General features: G+C 54.7%; 2 protein-coding genes across 4 annotated transcripts; both read left to right on the top strand.

The window, feature by feature from the left end:
- The first annotated feature begins 189 nt into the window (after nucleotides 1-189).
- On the top strand, nucleotides 190-4,469 carry RPUSD1 (RNA pseudouridine synthase domain containing 1). Of its 3 annotated transcripts, XM_084764172.1 has the most exons (6): nucleotides 190-374; nucleotides 790-978; nucleotides 1,113-1,236; nucleotides 1,420-1,522; nucleotides 1,656-1,757; nucleotides 3,369-4,469. In XM_084764172.1, the coding sequence occupies exons 2-6, from the start codon at nucleotides 797-799 to the stop codon at nucleotides 3,782-3,784; spliced, it is 927 nt and encodes a 308-aa protein (XP_084620298.1). In that variant the 5' UTR covers nucleotides 190-374; nucleotides 790-796; the 3' UTR covers nucleotides 3,785-4,469. The 3 variants fall into 3 exon arrangements, with proteins under 3 accessions (XP_084620298.1, XP_084620300.1, XP_084620299.1); XM_084764173.1 differs by lacking the exon at nucleotides 790-978 and having other exon boundaries at nucleotides 191-374; XM_084764174.1 differs by lacking the exons at nucleotides 790-978; nucleotides 1,113-1,236.
- A 5,033-nt stretch (nucleotides 4,470-9,502) lies between these two features.
- LOC311586374 (mesothelin-like protein) lies at nucleotides 9,503-19,780 on the top strand (the record flags this gene model as incomplete). The annotated part of the gene is given in 16 exon segments (XM_084762321.1): nucleotides 9,503-9,595; nucleotides 10,179-10,299; nucleotides 11,192-11,312; nucleotides 14,322-14,407; nucleotides 14,536-14,662; nucleotides 14,745-14,935; nucleotides 15,325-15,415; nucleotides 15,613-15,758; nucleotides 16,099-16,282; nucleotides 16,356-16,511; nucleotides 16,590-16,717; nucleotides 17,850-17,980; nucleotides 18,211-18,305; nucleotides 18,669-18,912; nucleotides 19,576-19,731; nucleotides 19,734-19,780. Coding segments are annotated over 16 exon segments (2,067 nt in total). The 5' UTR covers nucleotides 9,503-9,552.
- Between the last annotated feature and the right edge of the window lie 558 nt (nucleotides 19,781-20,338).

Below are 20,338 nucleotides of genomic sequence, written 5' to 3'. Positions count from 1 at the left end.
CATTGGCCAATGAGAAAGGGCGGGTCTTGAGGACTAATAATTCAGTGGTTGAAGCAGAGGTCCAAGACCGCTTTCTATTGGCCTATACAGTCATCCGTCCGTGCGGGAGGCGGGGGGAAGGGGGGGGAAACAATAGGTGGGGCTAAGAAGGTGCATGCGCAGACCATTTGGGCGGGACCTCACCATTCTTCAATGGGCGGGGCTCCGGGCCAGGGATGACATTGGCCAATACGGCCATCCATCGGCGAAATGGAGTGTGCAGGGTGAAGGCGGGGCTGCGCGCCAGCCAGGCCAAGACCTGGCATCTAGTGTAGGGAAGCAAGGTTGGATGCTGAGCGGAAGAGTGACATCCTGGTCCCTTGGCCCTGTTGCAGGTAAGTCCTACAGGGTCCGCCCGTGATCACCGGCTGGAGGAAGGCAAGTTAGGGAGTGTCTGCGGTCCTGGGTAGTCTAAGGCCAATCAGGCCATAGCACCCGCCTCGTCTTCTTCCTTGTCTACTCAGCGATAAGTCCGTAACCTAGCCTGAAGTGTACAGGGCTGAGCAGGACACCTAGCCTGTGTATTCCAAGTCGGGTCAGGAAGAACTCCCTCACCCTGAGTCCAGGGCAAGTCAGAATCTCCTGACCTTGGCCAAACTCCCATTCCTGTGCGGACCCCCTCTCTGGCCTGGCCCCCTTGCGGAAGGCATAAAGGGTTCCAACAGGTACTGGCCCCCTGTCAGTATGCACAGTGCTTGAGGTCCAGGTCAGGCACCCTCCCACCCGAGGCTCACTCCCACCTGCGTGCAGCCCAACCATGGAGCCTGGCAGCATGGAAAATCTGTCCATCGTGTACCAGAGCAGCGACTTCCTCGTGGTGAACAAGCACTGGGACCTGCGCATTGATAGCAAGACCTGGCGGGAGACCCTGACCCTACAGAAGCAGCTACGACACCACTTCCCAGAGCTGGCTGACCCTGACACCTGCTATGGGTTCAGGTACACAGCCAACACAGAGAGAGCCCCACTGCAGCGTCCTCCCAAAGGATGCTGGGACACTGGACTCTGCCACAGAGGTGCTAGCCAGAATACAACAGGGTCCGGCCACTGCTGCTCCTCTGCCCCTCCCCCAGGTTCTGCCACCAGTTGGACTTCTCCACCAGTGGGGCACTGTGTGTGGCCCTGAATAAAGCAGCTGCGGGCAGCGCTTATAAGTGCTTCAAGGAACGGCGAGTTACCAAAGCCTACCTGGCCCTGGTAAGTCCTGGCCAGTTCCTGGGGTCCTGTGTGGAGACTCAAGGCTCCTAGCTCACTCCAGCAGGTTCTTGGATAGGCTCCTTGCACATGCTCTTATGTGGCCACCTGGAGCTCAGCCACATCCTACTCAGAGGTGGCAGTATGACCCTGTAAGCTATTTGTGATGTCCTCTTTGCTTGGCAGGTCCGGGGCCATGTCCAGGAAAGCCAGGTGACAATCAACTATGCCATTGGCAGGAACAGTACAGAGGGGCGGACCCATACCATGTGCATCGAGGGCACACACGGTATAGTGGTTTGTTGTGGGGCCGTGGGTGTGTCTCTGAACCCTGTGTGGACGGGAACAGTGAGACAGGCGTGGATTGGCCCAGCTCTAGGACTGGCCCAGCTGACCCTCCTCACACTTGCCTTTACATTCAGGTTGCGAGAACCCCAAGCCAAGTCTCACAGAGCTACTGGTCTTGGAATATGGGATGTATGCTGGTGACCCTGTGTCCAAAGTGCTGCTGAAGCCACTCACAGGTATGTCCAGGGCAGGGGAGGGCAGGGGTCTGGTCATGTAAGAAAGGACCTTAAGATATAGGCCTTGTGGCCTGCTTGGGCCTATGCCAGGTGTGTGGGCAGAGCCAATAGCAAGATCTTTGCTGCCACTTGTATGTACCCAGGAGGTTTAACTGAGCTCTCTAGCGAGCCCAAGTGTCTCCCTGCCCATGCACTCAACAATGGCAATCTGAACCAATCGCTTGTCCTGATTCCCAACATCTGATTTGTAGCAAGGGATATAATGAATCCGGTACCAAGGGTCTGGTCTGCCCTTCCTGGTGGCACAGATCTGCAAAAATAGCTACTCAGATTCTTTTCTTTACTTTCTCTTTCTTTCTTTCTTTCTTTCTTTCTTTCTTTCTTTCTTTCTTTGGAAACAGCCTTGGCTGTCCTAGAGCTCTCCCTGTAGACCAGGCTGGCCTCGAACTCACGGAGATTCACCTGCCTCTGCCTTCCAAGTACTGGGATTACAGGCATGCACCACCACCGCTTGGCAGGAGATTCTTTCTTTAAAAAAGAAGCCTGGGTGAACAAGGTGTGGTAGCTTCATAGCTACCTAGTTCCAGCACTAGTGTGGACTAGCACGGAGCTCCAGCACTCTGGAGGTATGGGCAGGAAGATCAGAGGCTCATGCCCGTCTTTGACTGCGTGAGACTTTGTCTCAAGGAAAGAAAAGGAGAAGAGGCCAGTGTGATGGCTCCGCAGGGGAAGGTGCCTTCCACCAAGACTGACAACCTAAGTTCAAGTCCCAGATCAACATGGTGGAAGGAAAGAAGAGACTCTTAGAAGGTGTCTTCTGGGCGCGCGCCTTTCATCCCAGCACTCAAGGGGCAGAGGCAGGCGGATCGCTGTGAGTTCCAGGCCAGCCTGGTCTACAAAGTGAGTTCCACGACAGCCAGGGCTACACAGAGAGACCCTGTCTCAAAGACCACAACAAAAAAACTGACTTATTTTGTAAAGTATAGCATCACACAAGCACATGTAGGAACACAAGGCACACAAAATTAAAATGTATGTTAAAAAATTATTTTTGCTTTGTCTTTCTGAGACAGTGTTTCTCTGTGTGTCCTGGACTTGCTTTGTAGATGAGGCTGGCCTTGAACTCAACAGCAATTCTCCTGCTTCTGCCTCCGAGTGCTGGGATTAAAGGCGTACACCACCACGCCCAGCTTTAAAAAAAAATTTTTTTTTAAGGGAGAAAGAAGAGAGTTGGAGCAGGGCAGTGGTGGCGCACGCCTTTAATCCCAGCACTCGGGAGGCAGAGGCAGGTGGATCACTGTGAGTTCAAGGCCAGCCTGGTCTACAAAGTAAGTCTAGGACAGCCAAGGCTACACAGAGAAACCCTGTCTCGGGAAAAAAAAAAAAAAAAAAAAAGAAGAGAGTTGGGATAGTTAGCTGTAGAATGCTTGCCTAGCATGCACTAGGCCCTGGGACCAATCCTCAGAACTGCAGAACACAACAGAAACCCAAGGAGCTTCCAGAAGGCTCTCAAGCCACCCCCAGAGAACTCGCTGGAAACTGTAAGAGCAAGGTAGGGATGTGACAAAGAATGGTTCGTCCCAGCCTGACCTCCCATCCCTGACCCCACAGGCCGGACACACCAGCTTCGCGTACACTGCAGCGCCCTTGGCCACCCTATCGTGGGGGACCTGACTTATGGACAGGCTGAGGACCAGGAGGACCAACCTTTCCGCATGATGCTGCACGCCTTCTACCTGCGCATCCCCACACAGGCCGAGTGCGTGGAGGCCTGTACACCTGACCCCTTCCTGCCTGCCCTTGATGCCTGCTGGAGTCCCCACACCTGCGTTCAACCCCTTGAACAGCTCATCCAGGCCCTAAGGACTGACCCTGACCCTGACCCCAACCCTATGGGTGGAGGGCCAAGGCCCTGCAGCCCCTCCACGCCCCTGCCCAGGCCAGGTCGGCCCCCTCCTGAGACTGAGGCACAGAGAGCATCGTGCCTGCAGTGGCTGTCAGAGTGGACACTTGAGCCAGACAACTGAGGACCTCTCGGCTTTGGGGGTTGAGAGCTGCTGGACTCAGCAGCTAGGCAGCCATGGTTGCTAGAGGACAGGGCATGTGAGCCATAGGAGAGATGTCCCGTAGGCAGATGGTCCTCTCAGCCTCCCTCCAGGGGGGAGCTAAGGCTTTTCCTCCTGGAACAGCTTTCTGCCTCCTCGGCTTCACCCCAAGCTTGCCCAGGCCCTTAGCCAGGAGGGGCGACAAAGCCAGGAGCTAGGATCCTCCCGGGCCCTGGCCTGAGAAAGGTCGTCCTGGCATAGCCTACCTGGACTCGGTCACCTGCAGCAGCCCCGCAACCTGCCTCTTGCTGCCCGCCGCCACTGCCGTGTGCCTTTGCCTTCCCTGATCTCTGCCAGGCCCTCACCTCCTCTGCCTGCATCCAGCGCTTGGCCCCAATGCATGAGGGTGTGTTGGGGGCATGTACAGAGGCGTCCTCCAGGCATGCCCATCCCTCTAAACCTGCCATGGATGCCGCTTCTGCTCTATGGGCTCCTGGCTGGAGCCTCTGCCATGTCATCACCTGCCTGGCTTCCACATAGAGTGTTAGCATCAGCCTTTGGGTCCTTTCCTGGGAGCCTTCTGGGCCTCACCTATCCACCACAACGCAGCCACAGCACCCTGGCTGCAGCTGGGGTCTAGGATTAAGAATAAATGTTCAGTGATCAATCCTGAGAGTGACCACGAGTATGTCTGATGTGGGGGACGCTTGACCCTTGCTGAATCCGGCAGGTCTCTAGCCCGTGGCTGCTGCCTTTTCCTCACCCCATAGGCAATGAGAAACTTGCCGTAAGGGCATGGAAAGCTTAGTAGGGACCGGAAGTTGGGTCATACACCCAGTCCCCAGAAGGTCCCTGCTCAGTTAGAAGCAGTACTGTTCTGTATAGGACTTTCAGCCAGGGTCCCTAGGAGAGCCACTATTCATGTTGGTCTAGGTGCCCAGAGTCCCAGTGTTCGTGGGAGGGCCACCACAAAGCCAACATTCCCTCTGAGGTCACCTGGCTGCTGCTCAGTCCCTCCCCACTGCAGTGTCCCCTTGACTGCTCCCACACTCTGGGTTGGATTACAGCTGCCATGGTGGGCCAGACTAGAAGCCACTACCCACTAGATCTTGGTAGAGACTCCCAAGGAAGTCCGGGGCCACGAGACCCTGAGCTATTGCTTCTAACTTCCTGTGCTTCGGTTTCCCAGTCAGCAAAAAGAGAGCTTGTTAAGCCCTCGATGGCCATTCACGTGCCGAGGAGACTCGGGCCTTTTCCTGTTTCCTCAGCCTCAGGGTGTCCCTTACTTAGCACAGGCCTAGTGATTGTGGTGATTTGGAGGGCTCTCTCTGCAGACCCAGGCTCGCCAAAGCGCCCGCTCTCGGTTCAGCAGGTGTCATGCCTCTTGTCTCCACATGGGGGCACTGCTGGGTCCTGTTACCAGCATCTCTACACCTAGACCCCAAGGCGCGTGCTCTGCAGGTTGTGACCTGTAGGGGGTGGGGCTGGGTCAACCTCACACATTTGTGGTTCTCAGGGGCTGTCCCTCCCAGACCTCAGGCAGGGATATAGCAAGACTTCCCAAAAGGCTTCCCCTCAGGAAGTTGAGCACCAACATGCACATGCCAGAGCTTTGGGGCCAGTGCCTGCATAAGGAGGCAAGCATGGAAGAGCCGTTGCCTCTGAGGCCAGGCCAGCAGCTTCTTTCATCCACCAAAGACAAACTGCCCCGTTTTGAAGAGGAAACAAGGCTGGGGATGTAGCTCAACTTAGCATTCATGAAACCCTGGCTTCCAACCCCAGCAGTACATTCAAGCAAACAACAATCCGTTATGTGGTGGTGTACACCTGTAACCCCAGCACTCAGGAGTTGGAAGCAAGAAGATCCCAAGTTCAAGGCCATCCTCAGCTATGTAACAAGCTGGAGGCCAGCCTGATAGAGAGACCCTGTCTTGGAGGGGCTGGGAAATGAGTCGGTGTGGGTAGCATGCTTGCTGCGTATGTGTGAAGACCTAGGTTTCAACCCCCAGAACCCACATAAAGCCAGACATGGTCGCTCACAAGCACAAGTTTCTACAGTGACCTGGAAGGTGGAGACAAGAGAGTCCTCAGAAGCTTATGGGCCAGCTAGCCTGGTGTATACGACAGTGACCTATAAGAGACTGTCTCAAAGAAGGTGCAAGGCAGGGACTAACACCTGACAAACGCTGTCTTCACACACACACACACACACACACACACACACACACACACACACACAGAGATTATAAAGAAGCAGCAGCAGCAGATACTACCCCACCCCTGCCATGCAGGCATCACACACACACACACACACACACACACACACACACACACACACACACACACATTATAAAGAAGCAGCAGCAGCAGATACTACCCCACCCCTGTCATGCAGACATCACACACACACACATACACACACACAATTATAAAGAAGCAGCAGTGGCAGACCCTGCCCCCACCCATGGGCAGCACCCTCCAGGGCACAGGACAGGGGGCAATACTCCTCCGAACTTCTGTGCTCATGTCACAGGCTCTACCAGACCTCAGCTGTGTCAGGTACCAGGTGCCAGCCATGGCTTGCCATCAGGATCCTCGTGGCCAGTGTGCAGAGCAAGAGAGGTCTCTGCACTCTCACAAAGGCCTGGAACAGGGTAGAAAGTTGAGGCCATGGAGCCAGGAGTGAGAAGGATGGGAAGGCGGACAGACAGGCAGACAGGAGTTGGAGGGAAGGCAGGGCAGAAGCCCTGAACAAGGCCCTGCTCCAGAAAACACTCCCCCAACAACTATGTCTGCCTAGAAAATCCCAACCTAGTCTTCATGGTCTCCCAGGACCCTCTGTACCTACCCACGTGGTCTAGCACCTGCTCTCTCCCAGGTGGGATACCCCCCAGCTGCACCTCCAGAGTCCCCGTGGGGGAGCTGCCTTTGCACATCTACCCTCATCCTGTGGCTGTGAGGTGGGCAAGCATCAAAGGATAGAGAACAATTACACAGGGCTTCCTGGAGAATGCCCCGTCTAAGACAAAGCCAGCCTGGCCAGCACCTCAGGGCAGGGTGCTGAAGGCCTTGAGCAAGCCTCTCAGGCGATGGCACTTACCGTGTGCCTCAGGGCCACTCACTCAGCCTCTCTGGGCCCCCCGTTTTTCTCATCTGGAAAACCAGGATTTGAACTAGTCCAAGGCTGTAGGGGGGTTCAGTTAGGCATAAACAGAAGACAGGCATAGGGTGTGGCCCCATCAACAAATAACTTTGTTGCCATGGCCATTTCTTGACCCTGGGCCTAGGACTGCCCTGGAGGCTAAACCCAAATTGGAAAGCCCTGTGTCTGGCCTCTGCCCAAGCCAGAATGTGGAAAGTCTCCTCCAGCCTATCTGGGCCCTGGAAGTAGGTCAAGACCCCATCACATGACACCTCCTCCAGGCAGGCACCTGAGTATTCAGAGCAGCCTTTGAAGCCAAAGCGGGAGTGCGGGTGGGAGTTGGGGGGAAGAGGGGAGCGGGGACGCTGATTCAGTGGTAGAGTGCTTGCCTAGCATGCTCAAGGCCCTAAATTCAATACCACGTCAACAAATACAAACACACACACACACACACACACACACACACACACACACACACACACACACACACAAACCCCCGACTCCTTAGCCAAAATCTGTTCCCAGGTCAGTGCTGGAGCCACAGCGCCACTGGCAGTCTGACCTTGACCCCAGGTTGGTGCTGGGGCTCAGGGTCAGCCTGCGCTCTATACTGGGGACCCTGTCCCCAGGACCTTGCCCCTCCAGAATGGGAGTCCCTATGCCTCAGTGCCCCCCCCCCCCGCCCACTACCACCACAGCTGGGAACTGCTATGCCTGCTACACTGGTTCAGAGGGAAGCCCAGGAGCCCTGTAAGATCCACCCTGAGCAAGACTCTGACCCATCCAGACCACCTGAGCTCAGTCTAATGAGGCACCCACCAGGCAGGACTCCTGGGATAACTCCTAAGGGGTCATGGTCTGCAGCTAGCACAGCGGCCAGCCTCACGCGGGGCTGCAACGCATGCATGCCTGCTGGTCGCCTGATACTTTGGGCGCAGACAGACTATGTAGCTTCAGACCAAAATGACACGCCTCAAGGCTCTAGAGTCTTCTTGCCCCTCCGCCCCCCCCCAGCCCCTTCCAAAGTAAGAGCTTCAAGTAGGCCATGGGCAGAGCTAGGAGCCAGGGTTCGGCCTGGGATACTCAGAACCCATCCACCTCAGCCCAGAGGCAGTTTCCTAAGACAGTCCAGCAGGTTAGGCTGGGAAGTGCCTCCTGCAGACTCTCCTCTTACCTAGCCCTCTCAGAGGCTTGCCTGGTGGAACCATCATCTTGGCCTTCCTTATAATGATTGTGCCCCTGAGGTTTTGACAGCAGCTTTCAGGCCCCGAGCCGAGCTTTAGCCTAGAACAGCTGTCCACCGTATGCCTCTCTGCATCCTCACTCTGCGCCACAGCCCACATGTCTGCACGACACTGCTTTAACAGGCACGGAATAGCCATGCCCAGCCGCCATACTTGTCTGTGTGCGCCAAATGTCCTGTGTGGGGACAGCTTGCGGGTGTAAGCTCTGGGATGCAGTCCGTGCAGATTGAGATACCCCTATGTGCACAGAGACTTGGGACACGTGACTCCAGGCTGCCCCCTCCCCACATTCTGAATGACGCTTGGGCCTCAAGGGGAGGGTGTGTGCTGGGTGTCTGCCAACCCTGAGCTCAGCCCGAGCTCAGCCTGAGTCTCTCCTGGGGCTGGAGATCAGGAGCATACGATGCCTGGGGCCCCAGGGGTTGGTACAAGCATCACCTGGCACAGTCTAGTCTCCTCTCCACAGGCCTGCCTGGCAGGTGTCACGGCCAGAGTGGACCGACTAGGCAGGGCAGTCCCATGCCACCTCCTGGGCCAGGCTTGCAGATGAGCAGGAACCATGACAGCCCTCCCCACACTGGCCCTGAATCCTGGGGCCCAGCTGCAAGGACTGAGAATCTGAGCCTGGATCCCTGGCGTCTAGAACACTTGATCTATCATATCCTGTGGCCGTCTGGTCAGGAGTAGCCTCTTCTCTGGGCCCTGGACAGCACCTTCGCTACCAGAGACTATATTTCTGCTCAGGTAAGACCTGTGAGGACAGGGGCACAGGCCAGTCACAGGGTTGCAGGCTGCTAGGCATCTGAGCCTGTTTTGTCCCCCTATACAGGGCAGTACCCTTCCAGTGTGCCTCTTGGGCCACACATCAAATCAGAAGGCCATAGGTGCCCCAAAATCATCAGACTGTATGCCCTGTGGTGGGGGAAGTCGGCGGCCCAGGGCAGTCCCACAGTTCTGGCCGGGCCTCCTCTTGTCTTCTCAGAGACAGCTGATGTTTAAGGTTTGGGCCACGGGGTGTGGGGGGCCCTTCTTCCCACTGCCTGGGAGATCTGCTGTTTGTGAGATCTGCTAATTGGAGACAAGGCACCCGTGGGTCCCCCGGGCCCGACCTGTGATAAGAAAGGCCAGGTTCGCTAGCTCCCCTCCCCTGCCACTCCCTGTGCTTGTGACGCTTGTTTGTGGGGCTGTTTTCCTCCCCAGGCAGGGTCAGGCACCTTGCAGGATATTGACGCTGGCTCTCTTTCTTTCTCCCTTATCATCTCCCGTGAAGCTAACCTAAGTCGCTCCCTGCCTCATCTGCAGCTAGGCCTGGACCTACAACCTACAGCGTTCGGCCTTCCCTGCTCTGAGACACTTCAGCCAGGATGATCAGAACCCTCCGACAGTCAGCTACGGGCTCCAGAGTGGGTGAGAAAACATTTCTACACAGAAGGGGATGCCTGGGCCCTTGGGGGGTTTGGGGTCATGCTCCTGCAGAGGTGGGAGGTTCTTCTTGGTCTGTACACCTCATCCACATGAACCAAAACTTGGGGACCGGCTGCAAGGAATGGAAGGGAGGAGAGTGAGGTCCCCCATACACAGGCCAGCTAGTGTCGTACAAAAGAGCACAGAAGCCACAGTCCCACCAACACAGTCTTTGGGGTCCTAGTGTGGACAAGGCAGGCCTGTGGCTAGACATAGACCAAGCCCTCTTTGGCAGTCCCAGCGTAAACCAGGCCAGGGGGCTGGGAGGAGAGTGGTCCGCAAAGGACACCAGAGCATGGCCATCTTCCATAGGCCCTGTTGCTGCAGCATAAGAGATTTTGCTAAGAGCCTGCTCTATCTGAGTAACAAGAGAGGCGTCACTGGAAACAAGCCCCCTCCTCCTGGGCTGGGAGACCCTTTCGTGTCCCACCACAGAACCAAGTGGAGACAATTCTCTGTCTCTTGAGTTTTGGGATTTCAGTCACAGGGAGCCCCTGCTCATGCCCTCACGGTCCCTCTGTTGCAGGTGCCCTGGCAAGCCCGGGTCTCGCCCTCCTCCTGTCCCTCACTGCCCACTGCTCTGGTGCTCAGACTAAGGGCTTCCCCAAGGGACGCTTGAATGCTAGTGAAGCCACCACATGGGTCAGGTGAGCAAAACCCAAGCTGGGCAAACCCTTTCCTGAGACGAAATGGAGAGGAGATGTGGTCCTGAGCCCTCCAATGGTGGTTCCAGGGGAGGGACTATGTCCAGGGTTTGCACATAAGGCCCGGACATGGCCAGTGTTTGCCATCTCTGACCTAGAGAGCTTAGCCTGACTTCAGCACCACTTGCTGGCCGGCCTGCTTCCAGGGTCCAATGTCAGTTATACACCGGCAAGGCCCTGACCATCGTCAACAGTGTGGTCATGATCACAAGAAGCCTCAACCAAAAGAGACTTGCAACCTCAGCCACTGTCCCCCGGGCTCCCCCATGGCTCTAGGCCGTCACCCCTTACTGCTTGTGCAAGGTCCAGGGCCTTCAAAGCCACCACTAGTCCTCAAGTCATTTTAGCTTAGTCATTTCCTTCTGACCAGGACTCTCGGGGCCTGGGCTTGGCTTTTCCCCCATTTCTTGAGAGCGATATTCATCAATGAGCCAATCACCCATGGTCACCCAGCATGTGACCCCCAAACCCTTCAGCAGGCATCAGGACTGGTCCAGTCTGAGCTCAAAGACAACTGAGCCCGAGCACCAGAAGTGATGGCAGGAGCCATGTTAAAGTCTCATCCAACTGAGAGCCTGGCCCTAGCAAGGTCTTCTAGGGTGGATGGATAAAGGGAAGGAAGGAAAGAAGGGAGGAAGGAAAGATGGAAGGAAGGAAGGAAGGAAGAGGGAGAGGGGCTGGGAATCTTATCTGTAACCGACACTCCCTGCCCCTTACTCCCTCCGTGGTGGGGACAGCTGAGTGACCTCAGTGCCCTTGTAGTAGGCAAAGCCTTCCGTGCCTTTCTTCAGGGTCCTCCCCTTTGGACCCAGCATAACCTCCCCCTTCTTTGCAGGGACAACACCTCCCTCCTGCAGAACTTTTGGTGCTTGCCAGCCAGCCAGCTGCCCCGGGAACAGCTCTCCACTTTAATCAGAAGCCTGGCTTCCCAGAGGGTCCCACTCAAAGCCTGGCAGGTGAGTGCTTCTAGGGCAGGGAAAGAGCGCAGGCGTTGCAGGCTGACCAGGACACTAGAGGAGACAGCTGGAGGGGCAGTTCTGCAAGGACTTGGGGGGTGGCACCCAGCTTCCCTGAAGCAGACGGCGTCTCCGAGACCTCCCGTTAACCTCTAGGCCACCTAGCCATGTGATTTTTGGTGGTCCCAATGTGACAAGTAGTCCAGCCCTTCGGAGGGGACTCTTCCACTGTGTGTGATGAACACTCACATTGGGTGGTTCCAGCATGTTCCAGAAAATCTGTCTACAGGGTGCTTCTGCCTTTACTTGAAGCAGTCGAGGGCTTGCCCAGTGCCTGTGGACCCTCCCTAGGCTCACCTAGGATGTGACGCCTCTTTGGTGTGGTCCAGCCCCAGGGCTCATGAGGGGGCGATATTTCAGCCCACTGGCCTCTCTCTCAACTGAGGCTGAGGAGCCTAGACTGTGAGAGGCCAGATGAGCCCTGTTGGCCCTGTATCTGACCAAGTTAGTAGGAGGAAACAGCCAGATCCAGTGGCACGGGCCTTCAACCTCAGCGTTTGAGGGGCTGGGCAGGGAGACTGAATAGAAAGATTTTATTTTTTTAAGATAACCCTTAGCATGTGTGCACCTCACCTTAAAGTGTCCAGATGCACATTGCACACACTGATGGGATGGAAGGAGAAGTGGGTAAATCCACTGTGGTAGGCGGTGGTGTTGGCTGCCTGTCAGGACAGGTCAGGGGCAGCAGAGGAATCAAGAACACAGAGGCGTTCACTCAGCAGCTCAGCCAGTTGCCTGGAGCTGATACGTGCAGACGGCTTTATCCCACGACAATGCATGCTTCTTACGAGACAGACGTGTCACTGGCTCTCAGACTCACCTCCGCAAACCTTGCAATGCAAGGGTCATGCAGTACCTGCTCCCGGAACACAGTGAACAGGAACAAGAAATCAGCTGCAGAAAGCTAGATGCAAAACTCTCAAATACTTGGAAACTGAACAACACACTCTTGAATTCTGAGAGAGGGGTTCTCTGTGTAGCCCTGGCTGTCCTAGAACTTGCTCTGTACACCAGGCTGGCCTCGAACTCAGAGATCCGCTTGCCTCTGCCTCCTCGAGTGCTGGGATTAAAGGCGCGCATCATCGCCACCTGGCTAAACAACACATTCTTTTAAAAAGATCTATCTTTTTTAAAAAATGTTTTTTATTTATTTAATTTTTTAATTTATGTGTGTTGGTGTGATGGCCAACAGCCGTCTGTAACTCCAGTTCCAGGGGGTCCAACGCCCTCTCCTAGCCTCTTCCAGTAGTGCACACATACATGGACATAAATGCAGAAAAACACTCACACATATTTTAAATTTCTTTAAAGAAAAAAAAAAAGAGTTAAGGCCACACTTGGCTCCACAGTGAGTTCAAGACCAGGCTGGGGAAACATGACTCCTCACCCCTGAGGAAAAAGTCTTGAGAGTTCTGTTCATGGGCTGGAGAGATGGCTCAGCGGAGTATCGGCTGCTTTTCCATAGGACCTGGGTTCAATTCCCAGCACCAACGTGCTGGCTCCCAACCATCCATAACTTCAGTTCTGAGGCATCTCATGCCACCTACTGATCTCTGCGGGCACCCGGCATATATGTGACACACACACACGATGGTTGTTGGCCATCATGTGAGTGCTGCAAACCAAACTCAAGCTCTGTGCAGGAGCAGCAAGTCCTCCTAGCCATGGTGGGAAGAGAGAATCATCTCCCACAAGCTGTTCTCTGACCTCCACATGCAGGCCACAGCATATATGCAGCCCCGCCACCGCCACAATAAATCAAAAATGTAAATGTTAAAAAGAAAAATATGTGAACTCAACGGTTCAGTTTTTCTACCAGGGGGAAATGAGAAAAAAAAAAAAAAACCCTAGAAAGAAACGTAAAGGAAGAGACAGAAAGATGAAGTCGGAGGTAAAAATGAACGAAGCTGGAAGGAAACCATCAACGCTAGACGCTGCTCGTGTGAGGAGGTGAAGAGCCGCTCACTGACTATTGGAGAGAGGGGAAAGATCCAGATTGCTGATGGCGGAAACAAGCGAGGGCCTTTGCTGCCCCTGCCAGTAAAGGGATTGTAAAGAAATGCCCGTACGTGCACAGAGTTGTGACAACTTAGATGAAGTGAGCCCATTCCCTGAAAAGCAGAATCTGTCAGTGCCCACACAGGAGCATGGAGACAGCTCCCCACAATAGGCATGATGTTGTGTGCCTGTCATCTCAGTACGCCGGAGAATCTTGAGTTCAAGGTCAGACAAGCTACATAGTGAAACCATGTAAAGGAAGGAAGGTAGGAAGGAAGGAACGAATGAACAAAGAACCAACACTTCCTAGGCAAAGCTAACCCACTTTTAACACTTGTGGCGCCAGTCACCTGAGGTGAGAGTTATAACTTGTAAATAGTTGAACAACTGCAGTTCTAATGTGAACATCTCTAGATTTTGTTTGTTTGTTTGTTTCCAGACAGGGTTTCTCTGTATAGCCTTGGCTGGCCTCAAACTCACAGAAATCTACCCGCCTCTGCCGCCTGAGTGCTGAAAGCATGTGCCACCATGCCAGGGTAGATTTTTTTTTTTTTGAGGCAGGGTCTCACAGTCCTGGTTGCCCTGGAACTCACTATGTAGACCAGGCTGGCGTCCAGCTCAGGGAGATTGCCTTCTTCCGTATCTAGATTGTTGGGATTAAAGGTGTGCACCTCCACACCTGCTTCATCTCTGGCTTTTACCTGCAGTTTGCCCGTTTGCTTCTCTCAGGACTATCTGTCTCGGGCCTTGTATTTCCCACCTGCCTTCTCATCTCTGTGCTGCTGCAGGGTTTGTTTGTTTGTTTGTTTGTTTTTTCCCCTCACATATTTCTCCAATTCCTTCTTAAAATGTGCCTTCTGCTGAGGGGCATAGGGGATGAGCAGTGTCCCGCCAGGGCCAGTCCACTCTGGACAGACAGTGACCTGCTGCTCAACCTCTGCCCCTGTTCAGCTCAGCTGCTTAGCCAACCTCGCTGCACGGCTAGGTCTCCAGGATGACTTTGAGTTCCACCCACCCAACCTCCTGCTTTTCTACAAGTGAGTGACCCTGCCACGGCCTTGTCATTTAGGTGCCTGCCAGTCGTGGTTGGGCCACCCTGGGGACACTGGGAAGGCTGGTGGGAGACCCAGTCCTGCCTCCCTGACATCCTTCCACTTGCCTTCAGTCTGAGCCAGGTGAGGGAAACCAACTGCCGGGCCTTCATTCACCACGCTGCCCAAGGGGACACAGAACTGTTGGCCAACCTGCCCAACCAGAGAGTCGCCCTACAGCACACAGCCTTGGCCTGTCTGGTAGGTGCTTCAGGTGGGGATAGGATTGAACAGGGAGGCCCAGTCAGTCACCTGTTGAGTACCTGACCTACTGTCCCTGCAGGGGACACCCAACCTACAGCTCAGTGCGTCAAACCTGGGGCTTCTCGGGGTCCTGGTATGTGACATGGAGGCACCACAAATCGTGACTGCAGACCCCTGCGTGCTGAAGAACCTGCTTCGCTGCCCAAGGCTAACTGTCATGCAGACAGCTGCCCTCAACACCCTCCTGGCCAGTGGGAAGACACAAATTGGGTGGGTGGGGGTTCAAGGATGAGGGTTGGCGGGGGGGGGGGCAGGGGCGAGGGGAGGTTGTGGAACATGGGGGCTAGAGGGCTTCCTTCCTTGGGATATGATGGGAGGAAGCTTGAGGGTTGAACCCAGGGTGGCAGCGATGCTTTCCTACAGTCTTGCTTTTATTTGAATTCTAAGCCCAGCCTCAGCCTCACTCTGACATTGCAGGTTGAGGCAGTGAGGTGCTGGCTTAAGGTTGCTTCCTACCACCTAGGGCTCATAGCAAGACAGACCCCTAAAACTGTGTGGGCACTGGCTCAGAGTTAAGAGCCAATGAATATCTTTCCAGCCAGTTTGGGGGATGGGACGGCACATTACACGCCAACACAGCACCCTTTCCCATGCACCAGGCCTCCTGGCTCCTGGAACCTGGAGGGGCTACAGGCCCTTGGACCTCTGGCCACCTACATCAGCCCCCACCTGTGGGAGAAGGTGCAGGAGGTAGGAAGGTACCTGGAATGGGACTGGCTGTGGGTACCACCAATCCCTCCAGGACCATGAGGGCCACACAGCCACTCTGAGCCTTGAGTGGTGGCCCTGCATACTCCTATCACAGCACACAGGGCAGGTGGGGGCAGAGGGAGGGGCTAGGCTGACCCGGTCCTATGCCTGGGAGTGGACACACTTGCCTCGGCCAGGCTGTGGGCTTGGACTTCTTCCGCAGCATGGTGGCTGCTTGCCGAGCAGGCCAGCTGAACAGGCGTGATGCCAGACGCTTCATCACCAACTTCCTAGAGTCCAAGCCCAGTTCGGCGTCCGCAAGGCCCAAGCGTCGCACAGGTCAGTGTGATCACCGTGTACTAGGGACACTATGCCTTTCCCAGTCTGGACTCCTAATCTTGGCCTAGTCTGGGCCAAGCTCTTGGCTAGAGACCATGAACAAGGAGCAAGTAAACATCTCGTCATGATTAGAAGTAGAATGGGCCGGGCTGGGTGGCGCTTAAGGGGATCTTAAGGATCATAAGTTTGAGACCAGCTTGCAATACGTAGCAAGACTCCGCCCGCCAAAAGCAAACAAGATCAAAGCCGGAGGCCAGGGTTAAAGATTGGGTCCCAAAGCCAGCAAGTTGTCAGCTCTGGCCTTTGTCTGCCAGCCTCTGTTCATCAGCACACCTTGCAGGGAGATCCTGTGTCCGTGGCAACATCACAGCCGCCACCCTGCACGATGACCTCTTCCTGGTGCATTACGACTGCACCCAGCTGGAGTCCTGCCTGGGCACACGTGTGCTCAGGGCCAACCTGGACCCCTTGCTCCAACACCCCCTGCCCGAGGAGTGCCAGCGTGTCGTCAAAGCCAAGCTCACTCAGGTGTGTGGATGGTCTATACGGGGTAGAGGCTAGAGGGCTCGGCTACAACTTCAAAACTGCCCACCTGCCTCAGATCTACCCACGAGGCATCCCCGAGGACCAGCTGCATCTCATCTCCTCGCTGGTCTACCTCTACTCCCTCGCTGAAATAAGCCAATGGAACATCACATCCGGAGACACAGTGATGGTCCTGCTGGCCTCAGATGCAGCTCTGGACAACCAGACAGAGGTGAAGGTGGCGGGGGAGGCGACGGGGCTGAAGCTGGCTGGTCCAGTTGACCCACTGAGCCTGGCCCTGCTTTTCCAGGCAGTTCTCCAAAGGTTCTTGGACCATAACGGCAAGGTCACTGGCGCTCTTCTGGTGGCCATCGGGGGTTCCCGTCTCTGCTGGATGAGCCTCAAACAGATCCAGATTATCCAGCCCTCAGAGTTCCGGTGAAGCCTCCCAGACAACTACCTTCTGGGCGTGAGGCATGGGGGAAGCCGAGGTTGGGGAGCTGGGGTAGAACGGTCCAAGCCACGCCTTCAGAGGTTTATTGGACCTCCGTAAGAAAATATCACAAACGGCGCGGGAGACAGCTCAGCCTGTAAAGTGCTTGAAACACAAGCAACGAACCTGAATTCAGATCTCCAGCACCCAACAAAAAGCTGGCGATAAGAGCCACACCTGTAGTGCCAGCCCTGGGGAAACGGACAGCAAGCTAGATCCCTGGGGTTTGCTGGCCAGCCAGTCTGGCTGAAATGATGGACCCTGAAGTCACCCTCGGGGCTGCACACATGCATGTGCACACAGATGCAAATGCGCACGCGTGCACACATGCCCAGTGATGGGACACACACCAAAGAGAGCAAGATGGTTCAAAGCATAAAGGTGCTTGCCACCACGTCTCAAAACCTGAGTTCACTCTCTAGGCTCCGCACAGTGAAGACAAGCACTGACTTCTTCAGGCTAGCCTCTGACCTCCACGCATGTACCGTGGTGCACGCACATGTGTACACACACAAATAATATAAAAAATAAGAAAAGTGCAGGGCGGCGGTGATGCATGCCCATAATCCCAGCACTTTGGAGGCAGAGGCAAGAGGATCTCTGTGAGTTCGAGGCCAGCCTGGTCTAAAAACAAGTCCAGGACAGCCAAGGCTACACAGAGAAACCCTGTCTCAAAAATCAACAGCAACAATAAGAAATATATTCTCTAGGACTTCTAGAGGCCAGAAGTGCAAAGCCAAGACTTCCACAAAGCCAGGGCCCCCTGAACCTCACAGGAAGTCCTGTCTGACTTGCTCTTACCTGTGTGTCTATACCTAACACCTCCACTTGTCATAAGGACACCAGGACATGGAATTAGGGATAACCTAACTGTGGATAACCTGATTTCATCTGCCAAGAATGTCTTATTTCCAAATAAAGCCACCTTCTGGGGCACCAGGTGGATTTACATTTGGGGAGGGGTATACTTTCACCCAGGACAGAGGGCTAGAAGAAATCTCTATTTCAAGGGGTGGAGGCTATACTCACTGGTCCAGTTCAGGAGCTTTCTACTCATGTGCCTCATCCCACTCCCAGGCTGGCCGGGGCTCCAGACATCTCTCTCTGCCCTCAGAGTCGGAAGGATGTGCTCTTCACCAAGGCTCATGAGGTCTTTGGGAACACCAGCAGCGTGGGAGAATACTACTACTTAATACGCCCCTACCTTGGTGAGCCCTGCACTACGCCATCTCTGCCCTTTGCCTCTCATAAATATACCCCTGCCTTTGCCCTGTGTGTTACGCCCCTCCTCCTGTACGTACATGTGTGTGTACGCGCACACACACACACACACACGTACACACACACACACACACACGTACACACACACACACACATGCACACACACACACACACACATGTCCTCTGCCTCTTTGTCTCTCAATACTGCTCTCTCTAGGTGGTGCCCCCTTAGAAGAACTTCAGTACCTGGCCCAGGCCAACATATCCATGGACATTGATACGTTCACCAACCTTAACCCCCTCATGTTGAAGGTGGGCCCAGGGGCTACCCCTATTTTGTTTTGTTGAGATGTGGTCTTATTCTGTAGCCAGGCTGGCCTGGAACTCACAATCCTCCTGCCTCAGTGTCTTGAGTGCTAGATTACTGCCAGGCTGGGAGTCTTGTCTCTATGGTAGGCAGATAGGGCAGGGTTGGCCAAGCTGTGAATCCCAGGTCTCAGACCCATATGTCCCAAAGCCAGACAAGTGCAGATGGCAGGTGGCCTCTGTGCGCCACAGTCCCCATCCTGGTCAGTTCTGGGAGCAGCACTGGCCTTGCTGGGTCCTTGAGAGGGAAGGCAGCCCCGTGTGGGGTCCTCACACCACCTTTCCCCAACTCTGTGTCTTCATTTGCAGAACATGGGTGTGGACAACGTGAGAAGCCTGCTGGGCGAGAATGTGGGGGACCTGCAGAAGGCCCGCAACCATCCAAGTGTCATCCTGTGGATGCACAGCCACAACATGTCAGACCTGTCGGAGATGGGCCTGGACGCCAGCCCCACACTGGCCTACAACCGGCCCCCCAACACTGCCTACCCACCATCCAATTTGGACCATACCTCGGATCTGCCAGGGAATGATGGTGTCGCCCCTGCCTCAGGTATGGTCCACACCCCTGTTCCTATCCTTTGCAAACCCCTGGCTGTCTCTGTCTTTCATTTGCCTCCTTGGGTCGATCATGTGTCACAGGTGGCACAGATCATTGCTTGCTGGGCCATCTATAATGACACAGTTTACCTTGTCTAAAACCGATCAAACCAGGACCAAGCCTGGTGGCTCAGGGGTGTCCTCCCAGCTACTCAGGAGGCTGATGGGGAAAGATTGCAAGTTCAAGACCTGCCTAAGCTGGAAAGCAAGTTTAAGGCTAGCCTGAGAAACTTGGAGATAACCTGCTTCAAAAATATATATATATATATGTATATATGTGTGTGATATATATATATATATATATATGATATATATATGGGGGGGGCAGATGAGCATGTAGCTCAGTGGAAAGAACCTGCCTAGCCAAGTGCAAGGGCCCAGGTTCAATTCTCAGCACCACAAAAATAAAACAAATGCCCCCCCCCCAAACCACAAAAAGGGGCCAGGCTGAGACCAGAAGAGTAGCCATGGATGGAGTCCTCACTGACCTCCTGGCTGTCATGACCACAAAGGGAAGGATGAAGTACAGAAGGGATTCTGTCATGGTGGGTGGGGGTGGGGGGCGGTATCTTCCAGTCAGGACTGATGATGGGTTTCTTCCTTGTTCCACCTACAGGAAGCCCTCCAGTTCATCTGGGGTACCTGTCCCTTGCTGTGGCTCTGCCTTCCAGTCTCCTGTGGCTGCTACTGTGTCAGGCACCTTCAGGACCAATGGGCACTGCTCACAGGACACTAGGACCCTGGCCATTGCCAATGGCACTGATCCAAGGCAGTCAGCCCCTGAGCATCAGATTCAGGACAAATGGAGCCTTCTAGAATGAGCAGGACTCCTGCCTAGACTGAAGTACAGGTCCCAGGACCCAGGGGACCTGACGTGTCTGTCCCTCGTCCGAGGAAGCTGGCTCTGATACACACTTCAGCTCCCAGAACCTGAGCCAATAAGGAGATAGGACCTGTCCAGCCACAAGGACAAATTGGTAGGAGGAGACAGGGTCCGGATCTTCTGGCCTATTCCAAGACAAGTGGAATTGGTGTCACTTTCGTGTCACTTGCCCTCACTGGTGGATCTGAATAAAGCACAAGGCTATGGTACAGCCTGTGTCTCTGCTAGGGCCTTGTTTGGGAGCAGAATTCTCTTGGCAGGGCCTAGACTGTGGGGCTTTCCATAACCCTCAGCTGGAGTCTCAAGATTTCCACTACCTTGGAGATGTCAGCAATTGCATCACGAAAGCCTTGAAAAGCTGCAACCTGCCTGGGGGTCTATTTTCCATTCCTTTGTCTTAGACAGTGAGAGGGGTGGCCACGGGGAGCTGTATCTATGTGATCATGAGAAAGCCCAAAATCACTCTCTGGCTGGTCTTGGAAACACTACAGGACAT

Source organism: Acomys minous (assembly GCF_964271855.1).
Source record: "Acomys minous genome assembly, chromosome: 16".
In the NCBI taxonomy this organism is placed as follows: Eukaryota; Metazoa; Chordata; class Mammalia; order Rodentia; family Muridae; genus Acomys; species Acomys minous.
This window is presented reverse-complemented; position numbering and strand designations above follow the sequence as displayed.

Bases quoted from the DNA above. Each gene is read 5' to 3' on its own strand.
- RPUSD1 (XM_084764172.1), top strand. From the start codon at position 797: ATGGAGCCTGGCAGCATGGAAAATCTGTCCATCGTGTACCAGAGCAGC. The intron at 979-1,112 runs GTACACAGCCAA...CCCCTCCCCCAG, and splicing joins GACACCTGCTATGGGTTCAG to GTTCTGCCACCAGTTGGACT. The intron at 1,758-3,368 runs GTATGTCCAGGG...CTGACCCCACAG, and splicing joins GCTGCTGAAGCCACTCACAG to GCCGGACACACCAGCTTCGC.